Genomic DNA, 13238 nt, shown 5'->3' with positions numbered 1-13238 from the left:
CTCCCCCATAAAAATGGCCAAGAAGATGGCTCTTGTGACCCCCACTGGTCTGTGCCCCACCTCAAGGCTGCAGCCAGTCTCCCTTCTGTCCAGGATTGCGAGTTTAGGCTGGAAGAGTTCCAAGAAGATAACAAGGACCTGAGCCTTGGCTTCTCTAAGCAGGTTCTTGCCTGCCATGGAGATGCCGTAGAACCACCCTCCCCCTCCTGCCCTCATCCTCCTCCCTCTCCCCCCATCCTCCTCCTCCCCTGGCCAGGGCTAAGCGCCCCACTAGGCAGATGAGCTGAGCGTAATGGACAAAATAATCAGACAGTTGCTCTGGGAACCGAGACTAGCAATCAGACTGCATCAAATTAACCGAGAAATTATAAAAGTACGTGACTCTTTATTGACTGGTCATTATCGGCCGACTGATTAGCAAGCACGTCCCAAGCAGAGCAAACAGGTGTGTCCTGGCATGGCCGTCGTGAACACCGCACCACAGACAGGCGGCCTCAACACCGGTATCCATTCCTCAGAGTTCTGGAGGCTGGAAGTTGGCGATCGGGGTGCTACAAGGTCGGGTCCTGGTAAGAGTCCTTGTTCAGGTTGTAGACAGCCACCTCCCTCCCCAGGTCCCCACATGGACTTTCTTTAGCGCGCGCATGTGGACAGACCAAGCCCTCTGGCGTCTCCTCTTCTTCCTCTGGTGCCATCCATCCTACTTGCTCGGGGTCCCACCCGTGACCTCACTTACCTACCTCCTCTCAGGCCCATCTTGAAATACAGTCACATGGGCAGCAAGGCCACGTGCATGAGGAGGGGTCACAACTCAGCGCGTATGCGTGTGTGCGCATGCATACGTGTGTGTACGCACAGAGCGCTCACGACAGAAATACGTGTACATCCGTCTGTGTGCGTCTGTTGCTATATTGACAGGAATCCCATTGTTTTGTCTCCCTCTATTACTTCGAGGCCACCATCCAGAGCTACAGATCTGGGCCTGGGACAACCCCATGGGGTTCCTTGAGGTCCCCGCGATCTGCTTGGCTCTTCAACAGCCAGGACAGGTGCCATCCTCCGGACAGCAGCTGAGGGCTGCTGCTGGCACCTGCAAGCCTGCTCATGCCCCTCCCAAACAGCCGTCTAGAACATTCCCCTCCATCCCAGCAGCGGGAGCAACCCTGGCCAGACCCATCTGCTGCTCCAGAGCACCTGGAGTAGGACTCAGCTTCGGGACGGAGCTGTTGCCCTGTTCAGTCCACTTGTGACCCACGTGGTCCCTACCACAGGCGGCTGTCCCCTCCCACACCACTGAGCAGGATGCGGTCTGCACATGCGCACACAAGGCAGGCGTGCGGCCCCTGTGAGATACGTACTGGCAGCTAAAGATGGCCCTCAAGTAAGAATGTCCTCTGCCTGTACTGCCAACGTGTGTTACAATGAAATGCACATGTGTGTCCCATTTCTTTGTGTTCACAGTACACTTACCAAAAAAAGAACCCACTAACCGTGTTAAATGATCAGCTGGAGCTTGCGTGTCATGTGACACCAGAGAAGACATGTCCTCAAAGCTCAGGAGAATGGTGGGGAGGCTCAGCAGCCAAACAAGGAAGTGCAGCTTTGGTCACTTCTCGCCTCCTTTGCTCTGTCGTCCGACGTGAGCCTATGCAGCAGCACCAGGGAGGCCACGAAGGCCCTCTGCGAACCTCCCTCCCCATGCTCCCCACACTCCCCCAGCATTGCAGCTGGGCTCCAGCTGCCCAGCTCTGCCACCTCTCTCGCTGTCCTCGCCTCAGCACACCTGCAGCGATGAGGTTGATTGTATGTGTGTGTGTGTGCGTGTGTGCGCGCGCGTGTGTCTAAGCCTTCAGCTTCATAACTTCCACTGTCACCCACGATGCTTCTTCCTTTTCACCAAACCAGAAGGCCTGTGTCTTTTTTCTTTCTTTTTTGCATCATGTTTTTCTTTCAAAAAATAGAAAAGGATCTTACGGGAGAGGGAAGACGACAAATAGCATTCTACCTCTAGCCGGACACACACAGCTTCACTGTCCTCACCAGCCCTTGGTCTTAAACTCTCAACTCATGGCCAGCGTCCCCTGGGAAGAAGGGCTCAGTCATGTGGGCAGCAGCTGGGCTCTGCGCTGATCTGGGGGGTACAGACATGGTAGCCCCCCCAGCAGCAAAGTTTGGACACTGGACAGCCAAACCTGCCAAAAAGGGCACATTGGTGGGGGAGTAGTGGCTCCCCAAAAGCTGTGTCCATGCAGACCCTGTGACTATCACCTTCTTTCTAAAGAGTCTTTGCAGATACAGTTGAGATTCTCTAGATGAGATCATCCTGGATGGTCAAGGGGGGCCCTAAGTCCACCAATAACCATCATGGTGAGAGACACAGTATAAAGACACATGGAGAACAGAAAACCACATGAAGACAGGCCGAGACCAGAGGTAGGCGGCCCCACAGAAGACCTGGAGCCAGCAGAACCTGGAGGAGGCAGAAGGACCCTCCCGAGCCTCCCAAGAGTGTGAGGCCCAGCCAACAGCTTCATTTCTGGTCTCCCGAGCCGTCAGCTAAATTCCCATTGGTTCAAGCCAGCCAGTGTGTGGCACTTTGTTCCGGCAGCCAGAGAGAGCTCCCGGGAGCAGCAGGCACGCTGGAGCGGGGACAAGCGCTCAGACAGCCCTTTCCACTCCAAGCACCCTTATTATTCTGTTTGTTACAGAGATCGGAGATCGGTGATTATGACTTGCTGGAAGCTCAGATGATGGTCAGCATGTTTTAGCAATGATCTTTTCACTGTCTGTACGTCGGGTTTTTTTTTAGACAGAATGCTATTGCACACTTAATAAACTACAGTACAGTGTAAACATAACTTATATGCACCGGGAAACCAAGAAACTTATTTGACTCTCTTTATTGCGGTACTGGCTTTCCTGCAGTGGTCTGGAACCCAACCGCCATGTCCAAGGGCAAGTTGTGCACCAGAAAAGACGAAGGACTTTCTATTTCTGCATAAAGGAGGGCTTAAGTTTGGTTTTGCTTTGTTTTCTTAACCACAGAGGCAGCATAGGTGACCAGAACGGGGGTTTAAACCCCAGGTCCCACATGTGAACCAGGGCCAGCCTCATGGACATACAGAGATACAGGTAGGCACCATCACCAGTGATCGGGTTTTTGGGTTGGTTGGTCTGCTTTGGGAAGAGCTTAAAACCGAAGAAGAAACTGGCAATCGGCAGTGGGGAATCCACAGGTAGGCACGACATAGAGGAAAGGCAATCACAGAAGTGTTAATGCTACATCAGGAGTCCGCTGATTATTGTTTTAACTCAACTGAAGCCCTTGAGAGCAGCCGAAGGCCACGGGACAGTGAGTTCAGGTGGGTGCATCCCGAGTCCGAGGTGGAGTCTTGGACCTTCCAGTGGAGAAGTCCAGGAGACTGTGGGAGTGAGATCAAGGTCACATCTCCATCGTGAGTTTGCAGTAGGCTGCCTGCAGAGCCTCCAATGCTTCTCTGAACTCGTGAAAGTAACAGATGGCAGTTCTGAGGGAGGAGATTGCCCAGTAGCCTGAAGAGGACCTGGAAGCGCCTGGCACCCGGGAGGAGCACAGCGCCGGCGGTGCCAACCGGAGACCCAGCCATGAACCTAGGGACGCGGCAACATGACGTCACAGCATCCCCACCAGCCGATGCACTCTGGGGACCCGCCACAGTGCTGGTAGTGTCACACGTACACAAGAGAGTTAAGGCTTCCCAGGCAGTCTGCCCCCACACACAAACAGGAAAGACGCTCCCAAAAAGGAGACTGGTGAACGATCCAGTGACCTGCCCCCGAGGGGCCCGGAGCAGCAGGACCACCAGGCTGTGGGGTGGTGTACTGCCCCCCTCATTGATGGTGACACAGTCTTCCCAAGGTTCCGACATCCGTATTAAACGGCCCAAGGCCACAATGCTTCCTAGGCCCAGCCTACGCGGAACAGCGCCCCACCACCAGCTACATCCTGTGAGCCTCCGAGTCAGGGGTGGGAACTCCAACGCCTCTGGATGCACCAGGCACCACCGCGGAGGGAACGGAGACACACCTCTCAAGGAGGCAGAGAGATGACCATCCGGGAGGCCCGCCCGGGAGTCACGGCACCGTGCTCTACGACGGACACCGACGGTCCAGGGCACCTGACTACTAGGTGTCTCAGCGGCAGCGGAGCAGCGGTTCACCCAGGCCTGCTCGAAAGCCTCCCCGCGACCCAGTTGCTGGCTCTGAAATCCACAGTTCAGGGGACTGTGATGAGGATGGACTAAGTGACTCATGGGGACGGGGTTTGGGAAGTGCTCTGTGAGCCACACCCCCTGGCCCTCGTGCAGCAGCTACCAGTCAGGGTGGCCGGAGGCAGGAAAACCAATGCAGGAGAGGGGCTGCGGGCTCCAGGACCTCCCGGACTGGGAGCACCCCTTATCTAGAAGACCTGTCCCCACGGTGGGACTGCTTTCCTGGTGTACTTTCAGAGAATCAAACTACTAACCAAGCAGTACCAGCTTCCTGAAGAGTCTGGCCCCTGACTCTGGGCAAGACTGCCTTGGGGAGCAATGGCATGCCCAAGCACCCCCAATTCCAGAAGGGGGTCAGTGAAGGGATGGTGAAAGGTGGGCTCTGACCCCCTGACTACCCCCACTCACGGACACAGCCCACTGGAGCCCACACCATGCTACACCCTTATACCACACACGGGTGGGAGGGGGTGGTCAGAGCCCTCAGTGCGGTGGGGCTCGGATCTAGACAGGGCCGGGGTGCAAACTGATAATGCAGGTTCCCAGGCCCCAGCCTAAAGCCTCCTGGTTCCATCAGACCCAATCTCTTTCTTTTTCTGAGAGAGAGCACGCGCTGAGCATGGAACCCAACACAGGGCTGAGATCACAACCTGAGCTGAAATCAGAATCCGACGCTTAACCGACTGAGCAGGACCCACTTTCTAATAAACAAGTCCAGGTCACCTGGATGTAGGTGGCCTACAGGTCAGTCTTGAGAAATGCTGCTGTAGGCCTGTGACTCAGAGCACAGCCGGGATCACAGCCAGCCTCGTCCCGAGTTTACCAGGAACACGGCTCCCAGGGCCACCAGGACGGGCCTAGACAGAGCGTGCAGCTGACCCATGGGATGCATGCATCCCCTGCGGGAATGCGCAGCCCTGGGGGGAGTGTCCCTAGAGTCCACGCATCTGCCTTCTTTAGTCCCGCCCTCCAGGAGACCGGCTGTGGGGGAACCGGAGTTCGGCCTAAATGCCTAGCGAACAAATTTTATGAATATTATTCACACTTTGGGGAAGTAATAATTGACTCTTTACAAAATATGCTGCACTGTACTATAAAATGTTATAAAAATAATGACATGGAATAAATCATATAAATACTTAAAGGCTTTATTATACGCTATGTCTAATTGAGATCCGTGTAAACAGTTACATTGAACACATCCTTTCTGCACTGTCCTTGAAAATATAAAACACCAACTTAAAGCACTTCTCAGATGAAGCCAATTTTCTCCTTTTTTTAGCTTTTTTTGACACCATAATAAAATGGAAAAGAAACCGTACATAAAAACAAAACCTTTAGGAATCTTTAAAAACTGAATCTACCTAGCATAGTTAATATTCCCAAGACTACTCCGCCAGAGAGAATCAAATGCATCGCACTCAAAGATGTGTGCTCCCGGCCATTGGAGAACTTGCGAACGAACAGACGCACATCAGGGACAGAGGGGCAGCCGGGCACAGCTCTGCAAGCCCTCCCAGCCCCGCCCCGCCCCGCCGTCCCCCAAGGCCAAGAACAAGGACAGGGCGGCTGGAGGACGTTGGTGCCACTGTCAGTCACAGCCTGCCTGAAGGTCACGGCAACTCACACTAGACCAGGAGGGTTTTCGGGCAGCCGGACGATGAAGTTAGGAAGGGGGGTGGTCCTCCCCTCGGATGCTTCGATACTTAGCCATGTCTTCAGGAAATACTTTAGAAAGTTCTTGAATCAACAGACTTTTAAATTTCTGAGAAGAAAAACATACAACATCAAGATATCTTTGTTTGTGACCCATCACTCAAGTGAAAGACACTCCCCACCCCCAAAAGCCTCACACGCAGGGGAGAGTGTTCTTTCCCTCCACGCAAGCTGCCATTCCCACACAGCCGGCTCATCTCCACGAGGCAACACTAAGGACAGCGGCTGCCGACAAACACCTCCGAGCCTGGAACTGCGTCGGAGCTACGTCACGAACTATGTGAAAGAGGAATGCTCAGTCCAACACAAAATAAATCCTCCAAACAGAGAAAGCCCCTCTCGTAAGGTGCCAGCCACGCAGCTGGAAATGACTTCTGCAGACAACACATATAAAAGGAATCTTCAAGTAATATTTAATTAAGCAATTATTAACTCAAACCACATCAAACTCACTGTGTGCAAACAGCTTGATCAAAGCTTTCAGAGCACCTGGAAACCTGTCTACTCCAAATGCTGCGACTTCTTGATCCTACTTATCAGCATAACGTGTGTTGAATCCGATCTTAAGAGCAGCTAAGTATCTGCCAGCATCTCAAAACCTCTTCGACTAAGTCATCCTGAAAAGCAGCACTACAGACAAGAACGAAGACGCGGCACGTAAGAAGACATCCTCCAGGGACACAGCACTTCCACATACAACCAACGTGTAAGCTGCAATTTTCTGAAGTTTAAATATGGGGTCCATTGGGCCAACGAAGGCCACAGAACTGCGCCAGGAGACCTGCACAGATCCCAGGTGACGCAGACTGCCAGTGAGCACAACAGATGCCCGCTGAAGGCAACCGTCCCCGTGTGTCACTGCCAGCAGGCGCCCCCGCACCCCAGCAGGCAGCATGGGGAGCCCATGCACAGGGCCCAGGGCCTGTGCGGAGGGATGTCTTCTCACTTGTACAACGGTACAGTCACAGCCTGGGATCAATCAAGGCGTCATCCTGTCCCCAGGGCGACGCTGAGCTCAACAGCAACTCGGTCCCAAAGTGACCAACCAGAAAGGAAGCTGCGGGCACCCCACTGACAACCACGGCACCACCACCTGAAGGCCTGCTACGGAGCATCAGTACGGATCACCTGGGGGCGATGGAAGGCCCGCGACCCCACGGCAGCCTGTGACAGACACGTCACTGTCACCCTGACAGAGCCTCTCTGCTCATTCCCCCCACTGGGCCAGAGTCCCCAGAGCCTGGAGGTCAGCGCACGGCCGTCCCTGCACACCCGTCCCTACACACCTCAGACACTGTCGAGGCGCTCTGTGGGTGCAGGGCATCCACGAGAACACTACAGTCATGGCCCGAGGTCCTGGAGCCTATGTTGCCATAACGACCCAAAACAAAGGAAAGAGGAGGGGGCATCCTCATCAGGATTTAGGAAAGGCTATTCTGCAAGGCCTCTCAACGACACACGCTGAGCCCAAAGGCAGAGAACATGCCAGAGTTCCACACAGAGGAGGCTGCGTGAGAACGAAAGGAAGGAGGGGGTGTGGGGGATCCCTTGCAGCAGAGACCAGGCCAGGGAGGCAGAAGGGCGTGCAGTGCAAGGTCAACATACGCGGGGCCACTACAGGGATGGCACCAACCAATCAAAGGAAAAACCACACACACAGACCCCAATCTGAACCATAGCGCAGTCCATTTAAGTTAAGAAAAAAAACAAAACCAAAACCCTACATATGTCACAATCACGATACATGGAGTTTTCTAGTTCTCATTAAAGCAAAGAAACACACAGAGGAAGTTCTCTGGAAAACTGCAGAATGGGGGACAGGGTCCGAAGGGGTCTGGACTTAGGCGCAAGAGACAAGCACTGGACAAACAGAAGGGAATGCTCTAAATGCTGGACCCAGAACTCCAGGAAGTGGCCTGATGAAGGAAGCGAAAAGCATCAAAGCGCAAACACAAGATATGAAAGTCTCACAAGCATGAAGTTAGCCAGCGCCAACCAACAATCACACACATGAGGCACTTCCCTCCAAGTAAGGCTACCACTGCGCTACCCTGTGTTTGCCCCCACAAGGCTCCCTGAAAGCCGACCTCATTTATTGCCCGTTACACACAGACAGCTCAGCCGTGTGACCGTGTCAAACAGTTCACGTTTTACCAAGTATGGAGACGAACGACACGGTCTATCAGCCAAATTTGCTCTCTAAGTATTTCTTTATGTTCTGACCTTATTTTCTGCTTCTAAGAGCCTTACCTTCATTGTGTCGATCTTGCCTTTGACTTGTTCATTTTTGGCCAGAGCCCTCTCCAGGCACTCTTTGGTGTAGAGCTGGGGGTTTCGTCCTTGATCTATATATCTGGAAACATGAAACATCTCAATTAACATTCTCATGGCTAATACTTATTCTCAAAGTTTTCTGATGAAGAAAGAAAGAGTTAGCTCTGTATAACTGCGCATGGCCTTGTTTAGATGAAACTGTGTCCAGGAACCAAGTGAATTAGGATTCTTTCACTTATGCAAGTATAGATGATTTGACTTCATATTACTTCTAATAATGTGAGTAACTCAGGAAATCACGGAATGGTCACTTATAAACCAAGCAATCTTTGTGGCCCTACCACTTTACAGTTTCAGCATTTGTGATTTTCAAAAGGTTTCAAAGCCAGTATACCCCAATCCTCACAATAACCTGTAAGGTCAGGCAGCTTTTGACAGGAGAGAACTAATGTGGGCCAGGGTTTCAGGCTGAGAAACAGTAGTGAGCCGGCCAAGACACAGCCTCCGCTCCAGGTGTACCCCATTGGTCCCTGGGGGAACCCTCCATTGAGAAGCCTCGGGCCTGCTGGAGGGGGCGGGAAGCTGCAGGCAGGACAGCCCCAGCCCTGCCCCCCCAAGATTATTTACAAACCAGTCCACCCATTTTTGGGATTGGGGGCCTTGGTATACTACTTTCCTAAATACACCCAAGTAACATGAACTTAACAGAGATTCTCTCCACTTATTTCTAAACTATAAAACTGTTCTTGAAATTTTTGACACCTGTCCCCAAAAGGTCTCTGTTATCCCACAGACTTCATCAAGCATACTGCCTAGATGAACACCCGCATTTACCACGTTGGCCACCCACCTGCTTCTGCACCTTACAGAACGTCATATCCTTCAGCTGAACTGAATTACTCATTACAAAGAAAAAGAAATCACCACCACCAAAGTCTAATTTATGGAAAGAAAATTGTCACTTCAGATCAAAAACACTGTTAAGTTACTGTTAATGGCATAAAACCTGGTCTTTAATTATGACAGATAAAAAAATCAGTAAATCACACGTTCTAGAAATTCCAGTTTATTGCAATGTTTGTGAAATGATGGAATGAAAGAAGCAAAATCATGTTTCATTCTAAACAAAATACATCCACTTCTGAAGAAAACACCCCACAGGCTCGAGTGTCCTAAACAAATAACCATCTCAACAGCAACAGCATTCGGACGGGGCTCTTTTTTCTAAGGCCCAAGGGCTGAGTGCCACTGTGCCAACACATCAACTCCAAGTCCTGGACAGAAGGCCGAAGTTTAGCTTTATCATTGCTACAATGTGTCCGAAAGTCTGTGCTGAATGAAAAGGGCACTGAGGACCTGGAAACTGCTCCTGCATCATGCACATCGACGGAGAGTTTGCATCTGCAGCTTATCAGAGCTCAGAGGCCAGCTCAGTCCCCTACCGCCCAGATGAATCTCGACCATCCCTTCTGCTCACCGGCTGTGGCTGTGGCTTTGGTGGCGAAGTCTTCACCATTGGCTGCCCCTAAGCAATCTTTCCCCAACCCCCTTTCCCTCACTTGCCCTTCAGAGAGTCACCTGACATTTGTCATTACATCCGTCCCATACGTTCAAGACCACAGCAGCACTACTGAGGACATCGCAAGAAAGGCGAAGCAGCCTCCAGCTGCACGCACTTCTCGGGCAGGTGGCCACTATCCAGGAGTTCAGAGCTGTACCACACACACAAGACCTTCACTCCCACCTGCACCCAGAGAGCTTGGTGGGTGGACAGAACGTGCTGAGAACACGAAACACCATGACTGGCAGGTGAGGCCAGAGCCAAGGCCGGGAAGAGTGCAGCCATGTGTCCTGCGTGGGGGGGGTGGGGGGTGGGCAGCTGCTGAGCTGTGCTATAACTAGGACTCAGATCTCTGACCCTCTGCGATATAAGAGGGTCATCTTTCCCTTTACTGTTCCAGGAAATCTGGTAATTTACATTTATGGTTTTAAGGCAAAAAAAGACTAGCACATTCTTGCCATTCCAAGCTGGCTCCACCTCTGGAGAGAGAGAGAGGGAGGGAGGGAGGCTGCTTGGTACAGAGAAATCAGGGCTGGCCAAGGAAGGACAAGTCCAGAATTTCAGTCTTAGCTCTGACACTTAGTAGCCAAACAGCCCATTGCGATTACTTACCAGTTCCTTCACCCGTGAAATCAGTGTGATAAAACATGAATCAAACCAACCTGAAAAGTTTATTTCCCAGAGGTGTTCTCTTGGCCACAACTGTGAGAGGCACACACCACTCTCCCGCAGAAAACAGTGACCAGCCTTCCCAAATTTACTTGGCCTAAGAAGCCCCCCGCTTTTCTGCCCCTCCAACAGAGCAGATATTTACCACCTCCTAGAATTAGCACTCCCAGGGCAGTCTGGAAGACACCCCACCATTACTTCTCAAGCTGTTTCTACCTGGATTTTTTTTTATTTATTTATGATAGAGCCCACATAAGACTTTCTACCTCTCAAGAAAAAAAGAAAGTGATATGACTCCGTTTTGTCTAAGCAGGACTTTGAGAGCCTATGTTGTTTTTCACATATTTAATAACCTTTACTCACACATATAACTTTTCAACAATACAATATGGAGACTTTTTCCTTAATTTTTAATCTTATTAAAACATAAGCTCCCTGAGAGCAGGTGTTTTTGTCTGTTTTCTTCATTGGTTTATCCCCGTGGTTAAAGAGTCATTACAACACAATAAAACAAGAACTATACTCAAATGAGTATCAAGAACGATACTTACTCAAAAACTTCTAAAGGCACAGTGATGTCATGAAGCTGCTGCCTGCACTTATCAATATCCTGTAAGCCAGTAACGATAAAATTCCTGAGGGAAAAAGCAAAAATGGGGCATGTGGTTAATTCAGATGACAGCAGGATAGGAACACCACCCAGCTGGCCAACGAGAGGTCCACACAAGTTCCATACACAAACAAGGCGAGTAGCTCTTTGGTTAGCTACAGAATTCCTAGAAAAGCTTTGGGGTTAGAGAATACCCTCAGATATCGGATTTTCTTTCTAACGTAGAAACTGCCAATATTGAGGGACAGAAACCAAACCTTCTGAGAATCTGATGAAAAATATCAATCTTCTCTCAAAAACAATTATCCTGATGTGTACCTGGTTTTGTGTGCAGTGTCAAGGAACACATGGGGCAGTGGACTCCCACTTAACCCATTCTTCAAGTCTCACAGGAGGAAAGCCATCCCTGCCTGGTTTAATTTCAGCTCCCCTCTGGAACCTAAGGAGATCACCAGCCTAGACCCCCAGCTCTAGGTTTCTAACGCTGGGTTGCAATTATGTTTGATATCTGTACCCACTATAAAGCTAGGAGACCTTCTCCAGAGCACTCATTCTGTGTGTATTTGCCTCTTGTCCATCCCAGGGCCTAGCACCAAGGCCAGCACAGGACGGCTGCCAAAAAAGTTACTAAACGGTCAGCACCCTTTCTCACCACCATCCCCCTTCCAATTCCTCCACATCCAGGCCTCCTCAGCAGGTAGCGTCACAACCTTCTCCCTCTGGGGCACAGTTTAGTGCACTCCACGTGAAGTCTGCGTCTTCTCTGGAGACAGGGACTGAACTCCCCAGAAGGGCCCAGGGGAAATCTCTGGGAGGGAGTCAAGTGCGCGTGAGGGCGCGCTTTGATTATCAGGCCAAGAAGCTGCACTGTTTGACCACGACAACGTCTCCAAATGGGCCCTCAAGAAAAAATCCCAGCAAAGCAAAGCCGGAGGAAGAGGGGCCGCCCGCCCGTCGGCGAGCAGCCTGGGGCGGGTCGGAGCCCCGGCCCAGAGGAGCGCGGCGGAGAGGCGCAGCTCTAGGCCAGGCCCCGGATCCGCCCTCCACAGCTGGGCTCCCAACCCCATCTCACCCCTCCCCCCGGCTCCCTGGCTCTGGCCCCGGTTCCCCACCCCCAGCCCCCGGCTCCCCGACTCCCGGCCCCTGGCTTGGCTCGGCTCCCCACTGCCCCCACCCCCTGCTCCCCGGCCCGGCTCCCCGCCCGGCTCCCGGCCCCGGCTCCCGGCAGACGCCGACGGATTCTGGCCGCCACTCACAGCTTCTGGTTGAGCCCGGCCTGGCTGCTGGGCTGGAAGTCACTGACAATGATACCGAGCTGCCGGATGTTCTCCACGAACTTCTCCAGGTGCTCCTCCAGGTGGTCGAACTTCTCCGCCATGGCCCTGCAGCAAACACCCCCCCGCGTGTGGTCCCACTCTGCCGCTTCCTGCTTCCGCCAGGGCCCGCCGCCACTTCCGTTTCCTTTGGCGGCAGGAGGAGGGGCCAGGGGCAGGCGGGGGCGGGGTCTAGACGCTGGGCGGGGTGGGCCTTTGGGGGCGCGGTCCGGACCCTGGACAAGCGTGCGGGGGCGGGGCTTGAGCTCAAGGCCGGGCCGGGTTGGGGCGGGGCAGGGTGGGGCGAACGTCAGCTCGGCCCCGCCCAGCAGCCCTGAGCCGCCCAGGTGAGTGGGATCCTCCAGGTGTTAGTCCTCAGGACCGCCCTGCCTGCTCTGAGGGCCACCAAGAGCCAGCGGTCGGGACCTGCGAGACCTCATTCTGCCTCCACTGTCGCTGGACAAATCCCCTAGCCTCTGAGCCTTCGTTCTTGTCCATAAAATCAGAATAATGAGTGCGGACAGCTAATTGAGCTTAAACTGGGACTATGGACTATGAGAAACAAACTGAGGGCTACAGAGGGGAGGGGGGTGGGGGAATGGGATAGACCGGTGATGGGTAGTAAGGAGGGCACATATTGCATGGTGCACTGGGTGTTATACACAACTAATGAATCATCGAGCCTTACATCGAAAAAAAAAAAAAAATAAAAAAAAATAAAGGGAAACAAAACAGGCAGTGCTTGGAAAGAGTAGCTTATGCCCGCGAGGAAAATGGCTTCTTTTTTCCTGAATACCCAAATTACAGGTACTCATTGTAAATAATTAAAACAATACAGGAAAAAA

At 52.4% G+C, this 13238-nt stretch overlaps 1 protein-coding gene across 7 annotated transcripts in view; it reads right to left on the bottom strand.

The window, feature by feature from the left end:
- MED10 (mediator complex subunit 10) overlaps positions 1-12543 on the bottom strand; it is a 206265-nt gene extending 193722 nt beyond the window's left edge. For 2 of the 7 annotated variants that reach the window (XM_087867992.1, XM_087867991.1), the window contains exons 1-3: positions 12337-12539; positions 11022-11105; positions 8217-8319 (exon numbers count right to left, since the gene is read on the bottom strand). In XM_087867992.1, the coding sequence (XP_087724118.1) occupies positions 8217-8319; positions 11022-11105; positions 12337-12458 (309 nt within the window). In that variant the 5' untranslated portion in view covers positions 12459-12539. Of the gene's footprint in view, positions 1-5382; positions 6016-8216; positions 8320-11021; positions 11106-12336 lie in introns of those variants that run through there. The other 5 variants (XM_045795922.2, XM_087867989.1, XM_087867990.1 and 2 more) reach the window with 5 other exon arrangements.
- Between the last annotated feature and the right edge of the window lie 695 nt (positions 12544-13238).

The sequence above is a fragment of the Ursus americanus genome, chromosome 15 (assembly GCF_024610735.1).
Source record: "Ursus americanus isolate L20-20 chromosome 15, mUrsAme1.1.p, whole genome shotgun sequence".
In the NCBI taxonomy this organism is placed as follows: Eukaryota; Metazoa; Chordata; class Mammalia; order Carnivora; family Ursidae; genus Ursus; species Ursus americanus.
Note: the sequence above shows the minus strand (reverse complement) of the source record. Positions and strands in the feature narration are given on the sequence as shown.